General features: G+C 39.0%; 1 protein-coding gene across 1 annotated transcript; it reads left to right on the top strand.

Moving 5' to 3' along the window:
- The first annotated feature begins 4852 nt into the window (after positions 1-4852).
- On the top strand, positions 4853-19010 carry slc25a46 (solute carrier family 25 member 46). Its single transcript, XM_088319803.1, has 8 exons — positions 4853-5266; positions 7042-7084; positions 10722-10779; positions 10855-10932; positions 12710-12810; positions 12875-12931; positions 14495-14552; positions 15948-19010. The coding sequence occupies exons 1-8, from the start codon at positions 4990-4992 to the stop codon at positions 16557-16559; spliced, it is 1284 nt and encodes a 427-aa protein (XP_088175929.1). The 5' UTR covers positions 4853-4989; the 3' UTR covers positions 16560-19010.
- Positions 19011-19530: the final 520 nt, after the last annotated feature.

The raw sequence follows: 19530 nt of genomic DNA, 5'->3' as shown, positions 1-19530 counted from the left end.
TGTGGATCAGCATCACTTATTGACACATTATGATCAATTTTTCTTAACTGCCAATGAAATAAGTCGTCAACTTCCTCCTCGTCTTAGTTTCCTTCAAAAAATTAGCATTTATCTTGCATAACATAAGCCTCACCCAAAGAGAGATGGCATATTTGTAAAACCATCTTGCTGCAACGAGTACCCAAAAACCTCAAATTGGCTAAGCATAAAAGTGAAAAGGAAAATGGTGCGTTTTGGTCACTGAGTCTCTGTAGTTTCTATTATCACTTGTGCTTTGTAGCACTGCACAATACAGTGACATTTAATGGTCAAATATTATACAGTGTCCCTTTAATTTATGAAAGTGTGTACGAGTCATGTTCAAAAAAATTTATTTTGCCCCCAAAAAATGTATTATTTTTTTTTTTAAATAGTGTAAAAAGAAAAGCTTTAACTTTAAATGTCAACCCTGAGTCTCATTGTTCCAAAAGGCCATAATATATGTCAAACATTCTTAGAAAAACTGCAACGTACTTTTCACGCTTGTCATCTTAATGACTTGATTACGGCTTTGTATTCGCTCCACTACTCCAGACACTTTCCTGTTTTGCAAGATGTAGCCATACTATAAGTATTTTCCTTTTTAGTTGCTGATTTTGCCTGGTGTCAAATGTCAGCATCATTAGTCACGAAAATGTACTAACGCACACATGCATACAAATTCTCCTATGATTCACAAGGTTTTGTAAAAAGAGGCCAAAAATATGTCAAAAAAACATTGGTTTTATGATCCCAAGAGCCAAGAAGAAATCCTGAGGTTTGAGAGCGTTCTCTATTTGGGTACTGTGGAATGCTCTGCCCTCTGAGATTCGATCTTCAACCGCAGTGGAATAGGCTAGGCTTAAAACACACTTCTCTATCGCTTATGAATGACCTACAGTTGTGGTCAATAATTTACATACACTTGTGAAGAACATAATGTCATGGGTTATGTTCTTCACATGAGTTTCCAGTTATTTCTACAACTTCCATTTTTCTCTGATGGAGTGATTGGAACAGATATTTCTTTTTCATAAAAAACATTCATGAGGTTTGGTTCTTTTATGGAATTATTATTGGTTAACAGAAAAAGAGATCAAATCTTCTGCGTCAAAAATACTACATGCTTGGCTGGGGATCGAATTTGGGTCTCGCGCATAGCAAAAAAAAAATGGTACTACTTAAAGCTAATAGAAATTGAACATTGTTGCATTGGACACTTTGGTTGCTGAATAGTAGTCAACAAATACAGCTTTGGGAGCGGCACTTAGCTACTGTGACATCCAGTGGACACATTGAAAACAGCAGGTAGTTGTTTGACGCAGCTTCCCCCTCCCCCCTCAAAAGGTTTTCTCATCGGATCTACACGATTCATGTAGTTCACCCATTTTGACTTCCAAACGTCGAAAAAGTGGGAGACTTTCATGACTGTCTTTGAAGCGAGACTAAGTTTTGTGCGTGAATAAACTGCACCAGCGATCGCATTAGATTTCAGTTTTGGTAAAACTTTACGACTTCCGGTTTTAAACAAACATCTCTTTTAGTATTCTGGAGACGGATTATGTTCTGCGTGTAAAAATAGATTGCGAGATAAAATCTACAACTTTTAATGTCAAAATGTTGGTATGTGTGCCTTGGCTTAACAAAGGTTGAATAACACTGAATCGGGGCAGCACGGCAGATGGGTGGTTAGTGCGCAGCTCCACGGTGCGGAGGTTCAGGGTTCAAGTCCAATTACCGCAGCCTCTCTGTGTGGAGTTTGCATATTCTCCACGTGCTTGCGTGGGTTTCCTCCGGGCATTCTGGTTTCCTCCCACACTACCCGAGGACAGCTGGGATGAGCTCCAGCACCCTCGTGACCCTACTGAGGATAAGCAGTGCAGGGGACACCCTGAACTGGTTGCCAGCCAGTCGCAGCGCACACAGAGACAGACAACTCACTCGCTCATTTACACCTAGGGACAAATTGTAATGGGCAATTAACTTCACATAAAAGTTTTTGGGATGTGGGAGGAAAGCAGAGTGCCCAATTTAAACACACGTAAGCATGGGGAGAACATGCAAACTCCACACGGGGAGGCTGCGGTAGCTTGACTTTAACCTTAATATATACACATGAAAACCTTAAAGTAAAATAAAATATCTTTCATCCAATTATTAACAACCAACAACATAGTATTCATCTAAACTGGATAGCCGAGTTGTTGAATGAATTTCAACTTAAAGGAAAGACTTCTCACTATACTGTAATCAGTGTTTATGAAATAGAGTAGTATGACTTTTTTGAAAAGAAATCACAGAGAATCGCATGTTCTCTAACTAATTTGTACAAAACCACAGCTAGTAGATTAAAGCATAACATTTTATAACCTTTTTCTTTATTTTGCTAATAACTCAAAACTATTTAATTCCTCCACCTCACTATTCTCTCTAAATACATGCCAAACATGTTCTCAAAGTTATGAAACTATAGAACACAACATTCAGAGCGGATATAGGTTACTATAACTCATAACATTTTTCCGTTTTTTATTTTGGGTTTGGGAGGTTGTTCACTAGAAAATGCCTTGTTTCTTCATTGTTTCATTAGCCACTGCAACCTGGTCATCCTTTTGATTTGATTTTATAATTTAATTATTTTAGATTTATTTTTAATGTTATTGTTTGTTAATGCAACATCCATTGCAGTCTGGTCATCCTGGAAGGGGGATTACCTCATGAGCCGTCCCTTCTCAAGGTTTCCTTATTTCCCTCATGTTAAGGTTTTTGAGTTTTTTCCTTGCCCTCATGTAGGTTTTAGATCAGGGGATGGGGTAATAATAGTCTGTGGTCTGCAATAGTAGCCCTTTGAGACTATTTGTGATTAAGGCTATACAAATGAACATGAATTGACTTTGAGGGGTGGGGGACGAATGGAGGCAAATCATTTATTTTCGCTTTTTTGGCGGATTATCCACTTCTTAAAATGTGATTTGAGGGGGCTTTGCCCCAGCGTAGGCATCAAATGAGGTTTGAAGCAGTGCCGCCACCAGGGGTGGCCACGGTTCCCCTTGTAAATTATTTGGCCACCCCACTGGCCACCCTGCTTGCCAATATATCGTTAGATTGGTTTAGCATCAGATATGCATTTCATCCCAAATGCACAGCCTGGAAAGATGTTGCTACTCACCTTTTCAGCAGGGTTGGGTAGGGTTACTTTAACTTGATTACTTTCAATTACTTTTGGATTACTCCAATACCAAATATGCTAAAACAAGACAAAATAAACTAAATATGAATAAAATGATGACTCACAACACATGGTAAGCTTTCTCTCCTGGCTTTGATCTCTTTGATCTCCGGCAAAATTAACAAAAATGCGACAGAAACAAAATGAAAATAAATCCAAACAGCTTGCTAACATCATTTTTGCCGTTTCATGTATTCTGTTACTCCCCAAGCCTGCACAAAATTTAGTAATTTTATTCATATTTAGTTTCTTTTGTCTTTTATTAGCATATTTGGTATTGGAGTAATCCAAAAGTAATTGAAAGTAATCAAGTTAAAGTAACCCTAAACAACCCTGCTTTTCAGTAATCCCCCTACCTGGCGTGTCTTTCTGACAGTTTTACCTTGACCTTCTTACTTCAATAACCTAAAATTATGACTCTTGGTTTCGGTGTGTCACCCCAAGATGTCAAGTGCCCCCAAACAGTGTTCCCTCTAAGCTGCGCGTGTGCGCAATTGCACACTGCCCGCACATTCTCAGCGCACAAGAAAATCTAGCCAGCGCACAAAAATGAGGGCTCAAAATTACTAATTAAGAAGTGACTTAAGTCAAAGTTACAGTGCATGAAGGTAAAAATACACGGGTTCCCCTGACGTTGTGTCCTAAATGCTTTATTTTGAAGTCGAGTCGAAGTAGAACGAAGTTGAGTAAAGTTAGCAGAGTTTGTCTAAAAGGAACAGGCTCTTTCTGGTCTTAAACGGCTCTTCAGGTTGTTTTTGCTTCTTTAATCCCAAAATGACCAAATGTTATGTAACATTATGAACAAAATGACTTAAAGGAAGGGGGGAATAGAATAAAAAGAAAAAAATACCAAAATGAAAAAGTAGTGAAAACCTTAGGAAAAAAAAGAAACAAAAGGAAGAGAAAAAAAGAAGGAAAATTTTTAGAAAAGAAACTGAAAAAAAAGAAAGAAATGTAGGAAAAAAGTAAATAAAGAACAAAAAGAAAAAAGTAACAGCTCGGAAAAAAATAAACACAATGAGATTTTTTTAAAGGATTTTTAAAAAAAGAGTAGAGGAAAAAAACACGGAAAAAAGAAGAAAAAGTTCGTGTTGCATTCAAATAAGTTCCAATTTTATCAAGTGAATCTTGTTGCCAACATTGTACTTCCACTAAAAATGTGATTAAGTACAGTTCTGTATCTTACAACTGACTAAATAAGCCCTCAAAAATGTTAATATTATACGACAAAACATATCAGGAAATAAAAAGAAATGGATATCTTGTGAAAGAATTGTAAGAACAAACGACGTTTGCAATAGTACATGAGTCAATTCATTCAAAAGAGAAAAATGATTTTGCAATGCCGGAAACTCAGTAAAATGTAACTTGATGTCAAGTTTTGGACATGTTTGATAATTAATTATTTTGCCACACTTGGGATTATGGTTGCTCACTGTTGTCTCAAGCGTTGCTCACCGACTTTGTGTGAACGCTCAGACCCGTGGAAAATTACAGGGAACATTGCCCCCAAATGAAAAAAAAACTGGAGGCACCACTGGTTTGAAGCACCAAGCCTTTAGGAGGCGCTAGACAATTTGAAAGCCATCAGAAAAACATCTCATGGCCGTTCATCTTTAACATCCGGGTCGCTGCACTGTCAAGTGACAGTTCCCGTCTCTTCAGGGTCGTCCATCAATGTTGGCGGACTGACGATTTTCGTCCCGCCGCGGTTGTTCTCGGTCCTTCTGTCGGTCCTTCTCATGGCGTCCAGACGACCGGACAGTTTTGACGGGCTCACGTACCGCGGCAACCGGGACGAGCCTAACTACTCGGCGGCTTATTCGCTCCGAAGCGCCGAGCCTCCTCAACACCTCCACTGGGTTACCACGCCTCCGGACATCCCCGGGAGCCGCAACCTGCACACTGGAGAGCGGACGCCGCTCTACGATGAGCCGTCGGGGATGTCCGGAGGATTCGCCGGGGAGCGAGACTGGAACGCGCCGTCTGCGGTGCAGGCTGGCGGCCCGCCTCCGCCCGGTGAGGAGCTTATTTTAGCTTAGCTTCCATTAGCTTAGTTTACCTTCAGACCAACTGCATAAATACTTAGTTACTTTACATTACTAGTGTAATTATATCGTAGCTATTATTGTCTACCATTTTTTGAGGCACGCCGTCCGTCAAATTGTTTGAATAGGAATACTGTTAAATTCATGTTTTGTCTTATTTTTTTAAAGTTAATATCACATGTGTCAAACCCTACACATCATTTTATGTGGCCTTCGAGACAATGCTGAGAGAAACACGAGCTGCCTCACGTCAATGACTTGCAGTTTTTAATTGTGTCCTTTGAATGGCCAGGTGCCACTCACAAAGCACCCATCAAAGAACATTAAGGAACCACCCTCTCGTTATCTTAAAGGTGGGGTGCGTAGTTTTCGGTGTTCTAAAAAAGTTTCAAATGAAACGTTTTCTCTTATGTGTTGAGAAAGCTCAACTGAGTTCTAATAGCCTTTATTTTTTTTCTCACCGCGCCCATCTGTTTATGTCTTAGTTTTATAATCAGGTTTCTGTCCACGCAGCGCAATACGGTGGAGGCAAGGGGGCGTGGGCATGAGGGGAAGAGAGTGATTTCATACACAAGGTCGCGGTTTTATTTTATTCTAGGATGAAAATGGTAAAAGTAAGAAAAGGACTGCTTCAAATACAGTCCAAATGCTGACCCAAAACCCCCAAAAGATGAAAAATGAAGTTTATTTGAGCGCATTCTAGATAGATGTGTGTGGGAGTGCCATAAAGCAGCTTAAAGAGGCTACAATTATGATTTCAGCCAGAAGATGGCGTCAGCAAGTTTAATATTTTGAAGTTACGGACACTTTAAAGCAGGGGTGTCAAACTCATTTTAACTCGGGGGACACATGGTAGAACAAACATTCTCTCTGGGGCCGGAATAGTAGTTGGAGAGAAGGAAATAAGAGAAAGAGAGGGTGGAACAAAGAAAGAGACAGAGTGTGAGGAACAAAAGAGGAATAGTGAGAAGGGGAAAGAAAGAGAAAGATCAAAATCCAAAGAGAAATGGAGAGAGAGGAAAGAGAAGGGGAGAAGGAGAAAGCAAGAGAGAAAAAGAGAAAAGGAAGAGAGCAAAAGAAGGTAAAGACGCAGAGACAGAAAAAAGGGAGAGAGCGTTAGAAACAAGAGATAAAAAGAGAAATAGTGAAAGAGGGGGAAAGGAAGATAAAGAATGAAATCCAATGATACACGGAGAGAAAGAAGGAGAGAAAAGAGAAGGAGCAGAGATAGAAGGGGAGAAAGACAAAAGGAGAAAGCAAGCAAGAGAGAGAGAGAAAACAGAAAAAAGGAAGAGAGCAAAAGAAGGTAAGAAGACACAGAAAGAGACAAAGAGGAACAAAGAGAGTGAAAGAAGAAAGAAAATGAGTGTTTGTATGTCACTTTCAAATCTGAAATAAATAAACTGTAGTGGGAATGAATTCAATTGATGAATTGCGTTTATTTTTTTAAGAATGAAAAGTTGATGAACCCCACAAGGGATTCAATCTTAGTGAAGGGAATAAACTCCTCAATAATCGTTTTTTAATCAAGCCCTATATCTCAAACACAATTTCATTTTGAGCCTCCAAAAGACCCCCAACCCTCCAGATAAGGTACACTCATTATTTCTTCGATTTACGAAAGAATGTTTTCCTTCTACCATGTGGCCCGAGCCAAAACGAGTTAGACACCTTTGACCTAGATTATCATGTTGCCTATTTTGACCGTTAATCTTATTTTATGTGCGATTTTTGTTGTGGTTTCAGAGCAGCTGAACCGCCTCACGGGATTTGGGATCGGACTGGTCAGGTGAGGATACTGTTATGTCATATTGCCAGTGGGGCTGCAACTAACCACCGTTTTAATAGTTGACTAGTCACCGACTATTGAAACTAACATCTGATCATTTTTTTCTTTTGTACAAAGTTGATTCAATTATGTGGCAGACAAGAAACAGTGAAAAATACATCTTTTGTTGAACATTCCGCTGATTCGTAAACAAATATACAGGACTGTCTCAGAAAATTAGTATATTGTGATAAAGTTCTTTATTTTCTGTAATGCAATTAAAAAAACAAAAATGTCATACATTCTGGATTCATTACACATCAACTGAACTATTTCAAGCCTTTTATTATTTTAATATTGCTGAATTTGGCCTACAGCTTAAGAAAACTCAAAAATCCTATCTCAAAATATTAGAATACTTCCTCAGACCAAGTAAAAAAATAATTTTATAACAGCAAAACTAAATCAAACATTTGAAAATGTCCATTGATGCACTCAGTACTTGGTTGGGAATCCTTTTGCACGGATTACTGCATCAATCCGGCGTGGCATGGAGGCAATCAGCCTGTGGCATTGCTGAGGTGTTATTGATGCCCAGGATGCTTCGATAGCGGCCTTCAGCTCATTTGCATTTGCAGGTCTGGTGTCTTTCATCTTCTTCTTAACTATACCCCACAAATTCTCGATGGGGTTCAGGTCAGGGGAATTAGCAGGCCAATCAAGGACAGTGATGCCATGGTCAGTGCACCAGTTACTGGTGGTTTTGGCACTGTGGGCAGGTGCCAGATCATGCTGGAAAATGAAATCCTCATCTCTATAGAGCTTTTCAGCAGATGGAAGCATGTAGTGCTCTAAAATCTCTTGGTACACAGTTGCATTTACTCTGGACTTGATGAAACACAGTGGACCAACACCAGCAGCTGACATGGCTCCCCAAACCATTGCTGACTGTGGGAACTTCACACTGGATTTCAAGCAACTTGGATTTTGCTCTTCTCCAGCCTTTCTCCAGACTCTGGCGCCTTGACTTCCAAATGAAATGCAAAACTTGCTTTCGTCTGAAAAGAGGACTTTGGACCACTCTGCAACTGTCCAGTGCTTCTTCTCCATAGCCCAAGTCAGACGCTTCTTCCGTTGTCTTGAGTTCAGAAGTGGCTTGACCATGGGAATACGGCTATTGTAGCCCATTTCCCGGACACGTCTGTGAACTGTGGCTTTTGATACCTGGACTCCAGCTTCAGCCCACTGTCTTTGAAGCTCCCCCAAATTCTGGAAGCGGCTCTTCTTCACAATTTTGTTGAGGCTGCGGTCATATCTCTTGGTTGTGCAGCGTTTCCGGCCACATTTTTCCCTTCCAACAGACTTTTTGTGGATATGCTTTGAAACTGCACTCTGTGAACAGCCTGCTCTTTGAGAAATTTCTTTTTGTGTCTTACCCTCCTGATGGAGGGTATCAATGATGGTCCTCTGGACAGCAGTCAGATCAGCAGTCTTCCCCATACTTGTGATTTAGTTTACTGAACCAAGCTGAGTGTTTTTAAGGCCCAGGAAACCTCGCAAGGTGTTTCGAGTTAATTAGATGATTCAGGTGATTAGTTGAATAGCCTACTTGTATACTTTTTCATGATATTCTAATATTTTGAGATAGGATTTTTGAGTTTTCTTAAGCTGTAGGCCAAATTCAGCAATATTAAAATAATAAAAGGCTTGAAATAGTTCAGTTGATGTGTAATGAATACAGAATGTATGACATTTTTGTTTTTTTAATTGCATTACAGAAAATAAAGAACTTTATCACAATATTCTAATTTTCTGAGACAGTCCAGTATATACAGTGAAGAAATTAAATATTTGAACCCCCTTCTATTTTGCTATTTCTCCCAAATCGAAATCATGGAGGGGTCTACTGTGAGACAGATGAACTAAAAAGAAAAATCCAGAAATCACGATGCATGATTTTATAATAATTTATTTGTGTGAGACACCTGCAAATAAGTATTTGAACAGCTGTATAATCTAGAATTCTGACCCTGAAAGACCTGTTAGTCCGCCCATTAAGTCCACCTGCACTCCATGTATCATCCTGAATCAGATGCAGCGGTTTGAGTTCATTAGCTGCATAAAGTCACTTGTCCACTCCATACAGTCAGTAAGACTCTAACTTGTAACATGGGGAAGACCAAAAAGCTGTCCAAAGAAAGGAAAGGGCTACTAAGCAATTGCCATCAGCTTGGTGAAAAAGGGTCTACTGTTTGAGCAATCATTAGAAAATGGAAGAAGCTAAACATGACGGTCAATCTCAATCGGAATGGAGCACCGTGCAAGATATCACCTCGGGGGTCTCAATGACTCTAAGAAAGGTGAGGAATCGGCCTGGAACTACACGACAGGAGTTGGTCAATGACCTGAAAAGAGCTGGGACCACCGTTTCCTAGGTTACTGTAGGCAATACACTAAGACATCATGATTTCAAATCATGCATAGACCGAACGGTTCCCCTGCTTAAACCAGTACATGTCAAGGCTTGTCTTAAATATGCATTTGACCATTTGGATGATACAGAGAATGAAGAGTACAATCCGAAGAACACCATCCCTACTCTGAAGCATGGGGGTGGTAGCATCATGCTTTGGGGGTATTTTTCTGCACATGGGACAGGACGAGTGCACTGCATTAAAGAGAGGATGACTGGGGCCGTGTATTGTGAGATTTTGGGGAACAACCTCCTTCCCTCGGTCAGAGCATTGAAAATGGGTCGTGGCTAGGTCTTCCAACATGACAACGACTCTGAGCACACAGCCAGGAAAACCAAGGAGTGGCTCTGTAAGAAGCAGATCAAGGTTCTAGTATGTCCCAACCAGTCTCCAGACCTGAACCCAATCTAAAATCTTGGAGGGAGCTCAGACTCTGTGTTTCACAGCGACAGATCTGTGTGAGGGAGTGGGCCAAGATACCTCCTGCAGTGTGTGCAAACATTTGAAAAACTACAGGAAACGTTTGATCTCTGTAATATCAAACAACGGCTACTGTACCAAATATTAACATTCATTTTGTCAGGTGTTCAAATACTTATTTGCAGCTATATCACACTATAACGTTTTAAGAAGCGACATTTGTTCTTCTAGCTTCTTGCATTTAATTTCAAATGTTTGTCAGGCACAGCCTGGCATCATGCTCCAGCTCTGTTTTCTAGCAAAATATATGCGTATAAAATGTACAATCCATGTCATCAAACCCGTACTTTACTGATCGTGACTTGAATCTTACCGAGCCGAGTCAGACTCGGTTTCGTTTGACTGTCCATCTGTTCTCTTTAAATGTTAGTGCATCACAGAGAAACTGCCATTTTACGCAAGGTTTGCTTTGCAAGTCGTCTTTTTATTCGCCGTATCCAGGCTAAAATACTCCCAAACTTTGGAAATTTTGGCAGTTGTACTTGATGTCGAAGCCGTCATTTCTCTGTTTCTGACAGAGACATTATTGCCAAAGAGTGACTAATCGTGTAAGATGCCTCACTCCGTTGGAAAAACATGTCCAGTGACAATAGTTGTCGACAATTGAATGTATTACCATCGATATTTTTTTTTGTGGATATGATTTTTGCAGCCCTAGTTGTCAGTGCAATGGCTGTCTTTTAACATGTGCAATGTCCGTGCAGTCTTTTTGCAGAGAACGTTCTAACTCATCCATGCGTGGTCTTCCGCCGCCAGTGTCAGGTGGGCATGGACCCCTCGTCTTCCGTGTGGTGACTTGCGCCCACCATCCTTTAACCTTTTGTGTTTTCCTCACAGGTCAACTACCATGCACACTGCGACCACCTGACACCGTTCACCGCCCTCGCTGTCATGTATTCCATCAGCAAAGCTCAGGTGGGTCACCAGTAGATCCAACCCAAATTTGGCTGACATAGTCGATTTCCAAGAACGAAATTAGATTCTTGTAAGATTTTGGGGTGTGTGATTTTAGGGGTACAATTGGTTGAGGTATGAACACAGTGCAAACATTTTGTTTCAGAATTGAGATCTTATTCTATACTGTTTAGTTTAAACTTTAGAACTTCAGCAGACGGTCAGAATAAAGAGAGAAGACATCAATGGATTTTGAACTTGCAAGTATAAACTGGGTGGAAGGTCTTCAGATAATAGAATTCCAATCCCGGTTTCTTTTAGCACTCATTTTTAGTTGCACTACATCAGGAGTCATTAACATGGTGCCCGGATTTAGCTCTCTAGTGCTTGGTCATTGTGATTTTCTGAGTCTATTCAACCCTATTTATTATAATTAACCTAGTGATAGCATGGTAACAATGTAATGACAGAATGAAAAGTTGTTATTTTAGATATTCAAACATATAAATTCCATTTCATGGACTTCACGGACAAACATATGAAATGAAATGATCTGCATTTTATATAGCATTTATATATATATATATATATAAAATGAAGACTTCCCAAAGCACTTTACAATGTGCTTCACAATTACCCATTCACACACACTCACACACCAATAGCGGCCGTGCAGCCATGCAAGGCGCCAATCTATTGATAATTATTTTTAAGCAAATAATTCAGAGAATGGAGATTCTATTCATGTATTGAATATGTTTATTTTTCTTTGTATTGAGATATTTTACAAAGTAATTCCAATTGATGGGTTTTAAAAATGTGTTGGTTTTTTTTTTTAGTTAGCGATCTTGCTTCTGTTTAAGCTTTGTGGCTAGCTATCTAACTAGCCAAATTTTACAATTTTGCATGCTATCTAGCTACCTTTTTTTTCTAATTATCAAGCTAAATATTGGCCTCCTTTCTAGCCATCTATTTACTTTTCATCTTTTTATCTGGCTATTTAGTTGGCTTTTTACTCTTTTAGCTAGCTATCTGGCTACCTTTTTAGCTTTGTACCTAACTACTTTTCTACCTTTTAGTTATCCAGCTAGCTTTTTACATTTTTTTGCATGCTATCTAGCTTACATGTATTTTTTGCTAGTTATCAAGCTAAATCTTTTAGCAAGCTAGCTGTTTTTTTAAGGTTTTTACTCAGCTATTTAGAGAGCTAAGAGTAAAAAGCTACCTAGCTCATATAGTTTTTTACCCAGTTTTTTACCATTCTAGCTAATTATCAAGCTTCTTTTTGAGCTATTTAGCAAACCATCTCGCTAATTTTCTATTTTGAAAATTCATCACAAACTAGGTGCTCTAAGTAATTAGTTAATAACAAAAAGTAGCTATCAACTTGGACAAAGGTTGGAGACCTGCGCTCTACATCATCATACACCGCGACATCCTAGTGATCACATATTACACAGTGTCCCTTTAAAGGTTGGAATAGCCCTAAATCTATTTTATATCCCATTTTCTAAATAATCTTATATATGATTCAAATCACATTTATAAATTTATATGAAATATTTTTGGAATGAATAAAATGTATTCTTTTTTTTACAGTTTGTGGCGATAAATGTCCTTTGATTTTTCCTGGTTTGAATGATGTGTGATCAGAGTTTGTAAAAAACAAAATAAGAATGACAAAATTAGTCAACTAGTTCAAGTTATCTTTTTGTTGGGTGTATTTTAATGGATTTTGGTTCAATCCTGTTTCTGTTCAGAAATTAAACAATTAAATGCCAAAATGCTTTGTGTTCAGGGTTTGAGATCATTGTGGAAAGGGATGGGCAGCACTTTCATCGTGCACGGCGTCACTCTTGGTGCTGAGGGGATCATCAGCGAGTTCACACCGTTGCCACGGTAACACTGTTTTTGCAAGGCTCTGGCCTCGGCCGTGATCTAAACATCGTGCATTTGTTCATAGAGAGATTCCACATCGCTGGAGTGCCAAGCAGCTGGCCGGTCACTTCCTGCTCAAGGGGTTTGTGTTTTCTTATTTGTTTTTTAAGCCTTTTATTTTTATCAGGTACTTTTGTTTTTAAATCATCTGCCAATCACTGGTATTCCGTCTTGCTTTTTGTTATGCTTACATTTTCCGCATCAAATTTGAAACTTGGAAATCAGCGGCAAAATAATTGCGCCTTGAGACATAATTAGTTAATATATATTAATATAATACATCTATATTGCTAATAAATACAAACTCTAATTATATAACAAGACATTAAAGGGGCAGTGTGTATTATTTGACCACCAGATGTCGCTGTAGTGTGTCCTGCAACCAAAGACAATCGCTAAAAAGCACAAAGAAGAATACAAACTACGGGAACTCGAAGTGAACTACCTCTTATCTTATTTTTTTGCCAGCCTTTTATGAGTTGTTTTTGGGTTACCCGTAGCAGCAAGATGACAGGAAATTATGTCAGATCCTTCAATACGAGGCTCATGGTATGTAAAATAAGTGCTAATTTCTCAATCTACGAATATTTTCAAAAAAAGCACAATAAAAAGATCATGTATTTTTACTATTTGAATTAAATATCATTTTTATTTAATGAAGTATTTTTTCACCACTAAAGCGGTGCCTAATAATATATGCCGTCCTATAAATGATATTTTAAAATAATTTAAAAAGATTTTATGCTTTCAAAAACAACTTATAATCATGTTCATTTAATAGTCCCAGTTTTTTCCCATGTGTGGGTCCCTTAACCACACGGGTGGTAGGGGCACCTTTCCTGTGGTGTGTCTTGGGCAAGCACAGCCTGTTGGCGCCCATCCCCCTTCAGGCCAACATATAGCATATGAATAACCTATATTTTATGTTGTTAATATGTGTATTATTTGCCCTCATGTAGGTTTTAGATCAGGGGATGGTGACATAATAGTCTGTAATAATAGTTTGCAATAGTCTTTGATCTGTACAGCCCTTTGAGACTCTTTGTGATTAAGGGCTATACAAATAAATGTGACTTGACTACTTTTTTTTCCCAGGGTCTTAAAATACTATTTCTATTCCACTTGTAATTTAAAGTAATTTAAATAACTAACAGGGTTCGTACAGGTGCTTGAAATCCTTGAAAATTCTTAATTTGAATGTTGTTTTCAAAGTCAGGAAAATTCTTGAATTTTGGGTGAAGTGCTAGAAAAGGCTAGAAATGGTTGCCATTGCCATGTTTCTTGGCAGTCTGACTCTAGAAGAAAAATCAAGAAATAAAGAAAAAAGTGCGTGAAAATGAAGCTTGTTATTATGGCGTTGTCATTTGAAGCGCCACTGCCCCTTACTGGTCATACCTAAGAGGACAGCTCTATTTAGAAAACCGGCTTTTTTGGCTCTGCCTTTTTGGCAACCAAATGGCTTGAAGGTACAGAAAACATTGGCCTTGAAAGTGCTTGAAAAGTGCTTGAATTTGTCCATAAAAGGGTGTACGAACCCTGGACTAAACCTAAAAAATAATCTAAGACTGTTTAAAATCATATCAAGTTTACAGCACACTGCCTCATTTGCTAAAGCTTTAATTTGGACATGACTTTCTGTTGGCAGTTTGACAGCAGTGGTGGCACTTCCTTTCTACTGCTCCAGCCTCATTGAAACCGTGCAGGTAATGCCTTTTACCTTCTTTTTATTGATAAGCCAAATGGGAAACATTTTCCATTAAGTTATGTGGAATATACTTTAATATTTTTCCAAACTCTTTTAGACATTTTACCATTTTTGTATATAAGGCGCACCCCTGATTTTTCTTTTCATTTCAAGCATTGTAAGCGACATTGTTTAATACATGCGGCAATAATTAAAATCATTTATTGAGAATGTAAACTAATGAAGAGGATACATACATGAAATTTGTAATGTTTTTTTAAATGCATCTTTAAAGTCTGATTCATCATCAGATACACCAATGTGTTTTTTCCCCTTGTCATGCTTTTTGTGTTTATTTACATCTTTCTCCATTCTCTAATATTTGTCTATGGTGAAGTGGGTGTATCCCTTAACCACTAGGGTCGTAGGGGCACCATTTCCTGTTGTGTGTCTTGGGCAAATACAGCCTGGTGGCACCCATCCCTCTCCAGGCCAACAAATATTTCCTCCCGGGTCGTATCGCGTGTTAGTTTTACCGTGTGTGAAAATAGTGTGATCATTTCAACCTTGACAGCGACGTAGAAGTGGAAGGAGTGAACAGCTTTTCGTCTACCACCCAAGTGTGGGAATGTTTTTCTGGTAAAAGTGACACAGGGATGATAATTTCATTGGATTTAGTGATTTGGAGTGAAGCTCGAAATTTGGTAAGCATGTTTTTTGTTTCAGTTTTCTGAATAAATAATATGTTACGGTATTACTGATGAGCATGTTAAATTATGCACATACTTATAACATTAGAATATCGTGTTCTCTATTTATTTAAACTGACTCTCACGAAAACATGTATGTTTTTGGTGTTGGATTTTATCACATAAATGGCACTTATAAACCGACCTACTTATACATACCAACTCGGTGGCCTTGGAGGTATAGCGCCCCCCCGATACTGGGAGGTTGTGGTTCAAGCCTCAACCGAGTCATAACCTAAGACTTAAACATTGATACCCGTTGCCTCTCTGCTTGGCGTTCAGCATTAGGGGTTGGAATGGGGCGGTGAGGGGGCTGGGATCCCTCCTCTGAATCAATCTCCCAAAAAGAGTCAGAAATGACTCTAGCCACCTCCCACTAGGGGGATATGGCTGTGGTATATAATAATAATTTAAAAAAACTTATACATGGATTTTCCTTCTTAATTATGCATTTTTGGGTCGGTGCGACTTATACTGCGGAGAGACTTATAGTCTTGAAAATACGGTATATAGTAGCTATTTTGAATGGTGATGTAAACAAATGCAAAAATGCATCAGGTTCACAGTTGGCTTTCTGTAACAAATGGGCTCGTTTCCAAATTTTCCCTCGCGGTGAGCTGGGCTTAACAGGTTTTGGCTGATTCAACTTCCCATCATCCCCACAGAGCGAGATCGTACGCGACGAGTCGTCGTCGGGGCTTCTGGATTGCCTGCGCGAAGGTCTCGCCCGTGTGCTTGGCATGGGCGCCCCCCACAGCCGCCGCCTTCTCCCTCTGAGCTGTCTTCTGCTGCCCGCCGTGTGCCACGCCGTCCTCCGCTACGCCGTGGCCGCAGCCGTGCAGAGTGGCGCCTTGTGGCTGCATCGGCGCGCCAAGAAACGGCGGCAGGGCTCGGCAGAGTCGCCCACGGACCCGCTGGAGGCCCACTTCCCCGAGCTGGCGGCGGCCTGGCTGGGCTCGCTCGTGGCGGATGCCTTGGTCTACCCGCTGGAGACGGTGCTGCACCGCCTCAGCCTGCAGGGCACCCGCACCATTATCGACGCCACCGACGGCATCGCCGTGGCGGCAGGAAACGGCGGCAGCCCGCTGGTGCTGCCCGTCAACACGCAGTACGACGGCTTCGCCGATTGCTTCCACTCCATCCGTCGCAAGGAGGGCTTTGGCGGCCTCTACCGCGGCTTTGGGGCGCTTGTGGCGCAGTTTGCGCTGCATGGCGCTTTGCTGGCCAGTGCCCGGACAGTACTGAGGCTACTCTTATCGGAGGGCAAGGTGGTCTAGAGGCCCAGTGTTGTGCCGGAAAATGTCCCAGCCCGGGAAATGCCCCCTCCTAGCAACAGAGAGCAAACGTCACTAAAACAACTTTGTAGCTCTTTTTTTGGGAATGTGATAGAACAGCAAAGCATAAAACATTTCCACCTGCAATAGAAACAACTTTTGAGCAAGTTGAAAATGTGTACTTTGGCGAAATCAAATCAAATTCACTTGCAAAGCAATAAATTGCCACTCAAATTGCTGTATAAAAACAAATTAGCGGACAATAAGACGATAAAATGTGATCCTTCATCCCCTGCACAACAACCGAAAACACCTCATATAAATACAGTCATACACAAAAGATAGAATATAATAAAAAAACAAATAAATAGCAATAGAAATAAAATAGGATTATGGCAAAGCACAGACTAATGATGTGAGAAAAGGGATCTGAGGGGGGCTTATCCTCACTGATAAGAATGGTGGCAGATCGCCTAAGGATTTTTAGCCTTTGAACCACACTCTACCAGTGTGCAAGGACGAGGAAACGCTGAAATATAAAAACATCTTCAGACTAAAACATAAAAATGTGACATAAAAAGAATTTAAGTAAAAGGTCAGAAGTTAAACGAATCACACAATAAAAGTGATCAATTAAAAAACATTTTTACAAAAATTGACGCCTCACCTGCTGAATGTTCGTCTCCCGTTTTATCTGTTGAGAATTAGACAGTAAATTTCAGCATAATAAGCTTTATGGTAAAGTTTTCAATACATGAGATATTCTGAAGAATATTGTTTTGAATCGTTGCTTAATCCACAATAGACGCGGTTGCGTGTCTTATCGATTGGTAAGAACATTTTCAACTTGTTCAAAAGTGCTTTTTATACAAGGTGCAAATACTACTACTGTTCTTTTACATACCCCCAAAATAATTTGCAGTAACGTTTACATTGGGGGGGTCATTTCAAGCAGGGGGTGGATTTCTCACCACAACATTGGCACCGTCGGCCCCCCCTAAAACCACTGCAGTTCATGTGTATATATGGTTTCGGAAAAAAACTACAGATCACATCGAAATGATGGCTTTTAGTTTTACTTTTTTCGTCTTTTTTTCTCAAGTTGGGACTTTGCAGAGAACATCCAAGGTGAATAGAAAAACAAGAATGCTATATTTCAATTAATGAAACATTTGTTTAATAAAAATGACCTTTAGAAAATAATTCAGTAAAATAATTATAATAGAACTTATTTAAAATATTTTAATTGAAATTTGATCTGCCATGCTCTGGCCCAGGGGTGGGTAAGCTACAGCCTGTAGGCCACATGCCAATTTTTCATCTGGCCTAGTATACCCCTAAAACATTTTTATAGACTGGTGTATATGTATTGGTAAATAAAGTACTACTAATAACTGTGTCCTAATTGTCCCTTTGTGTGTCCACAAAAATACTACAAAATGACTACAAAACGACTAAATATTGTACTCTTAAAACAGGGACTTAATATATTATTTTGCTTTCCTTCTAAGAAGAAAACATCAATAAAATTACTACATAAATACTGCTACAGAAATACAACAAAAATACATTGACAGCAATATGACAAAAATATTGAAGAAATACCACAAAGAGTTTATAAAATAACTACAAAATTAAGTATCAAATTAAATGCTTAAAACAGACGTATTATTTTACTCTCATTCTGAAAAGAAAAAAATGCAATCGAAATAATACTACACTAATACAAAAATACAACTACAGTAACATGACAAAGATACCAAAATATGACAAAAATACTACTATGGAAATGGTACAGTTTTACAGAAGTACTACTAAAATACTACTTTGGAAATACTTCAAAATTATTTATACAGAAATACTGGTACGGTAATACTGCTGTAGAAAAATAGCTAGCTGTTCAAAAATATTTAGTATAATTGCCGGTTTTGTAGCTGGATGCTTTTTATTTACACAGGCTTATGTCATAAATTAACTATTTTATGGTCGTTTTCATTAATTGAATGTTCCTTTTATGAATTGAATTATGTCACTCTTTGTCTTCCATACTCCTTATATATGCCTAACGCTGAAGGACTGCATTGATTGGTTTATTTTACTATAATGAACCATTATCTTTTATTGTTCACAAAGATATATGATGTAAAATAAGTACTTGCTGGAATGAAAGAAAAATCACTCATTTTTTTGCCCATACAGTATTTCATATCCATGTACTATATGCTGTATATACTGGTATATATATATGACTCGTCACATGAAAACAATTTCTGTTTAAATGGTTATTGTTTATCATAAAGACTTGAATCCGGAATTCTTCACCTTGTCGCTTCCTGTATGAGTGTGAACGCATGAAACTAATATTTTTATCTGTACACAGTTGTCATCTAACCAAAGTTCTAAGCAACAGAATAAATAAATTATTGTCAAACAATAAAGTTTCGAATAAACATGTCTTGTTTTTCTATTACATTTATTTTTGGAACCCTTTTACCCGCGGGCGCCATCTCCAGGCTCGTGTCGTCATTGCAGCCTCTGTCGGCTCGTTAATGATGCGTGTGCAAGTATGTACATTTCTTAGATGCGATCGAAAATACTTTTTTTTTTTCTTATCTTGGGCTTTGGACTAGTGTTTGGACTATACTTGAAGACCCTTCTTATTTTAACAATTTACATGCTACACTAACACAAAGAGGCTAAAATAACCTGCGGGGAGGAGCATAACGTCACTCTCCAGCACTCCCAAACATCCATCCATTATCTGCACCGCTTTACCATGACATGAACTGTACAGTGGCTTGCAAAACTATTTGGCCCCCCTGAACTTTGTGACCTTTTGCCACATTTCAGACTTCAAACATCAAGCTATAAAACTAATTTCTTGTGATGCATAAACAATAAGTAGGACACAATCATCCAGCGAAACAAACTTTATTGGACATTGTATACTTTTTTAACAAGTAAAAAAAAAGAA

Source organism: Urocampus carinirostris, chromosome 16 (assembly GCF_059441175.1).
Source record: "Urocampus carinirostris isolate Australia breed hairy pipefish chromosome 16, RoL_Ucar_1.0, whole genome shotgun sequence".
NCBI classification, from domain to species: domain Eukaryota; kingdom Metazoa; phylum Chordata; class Actinopteri; order Syngnathiformes; family Syngnathidae; genus Urocampus; species Urocampus carinirostris.
Note: the sequence above shows the minus strand (reverse complement) of the source record. Positions and strands in the feature narration are given on the sequence as shown.

Bases quoted from the DNA above. Each gene is read 5' to 3' on its own strand.
- slc25a46 (XM_088319803.1), top strand. From the start codon at position 4,990: ATGGCGTCCAGACGACCGGACAGTTTTGACGGGCTCACGTACCGCGGC. The intron at 10,933-12,709 runs GTGGGTCACCAG...CTTTGTGTTCAG, and splicing joins ATTCCATCAGCAAAGCTCAG to GGTTTGAGATCATTGTGGAA. The intron at 14,553-15,947 runs GTAATGCCTTTT...TCATCCCCACAG, and splicing joins GCCTCATTGAAACCGTGCAG to AGCGAGATCGTACGCGACGA.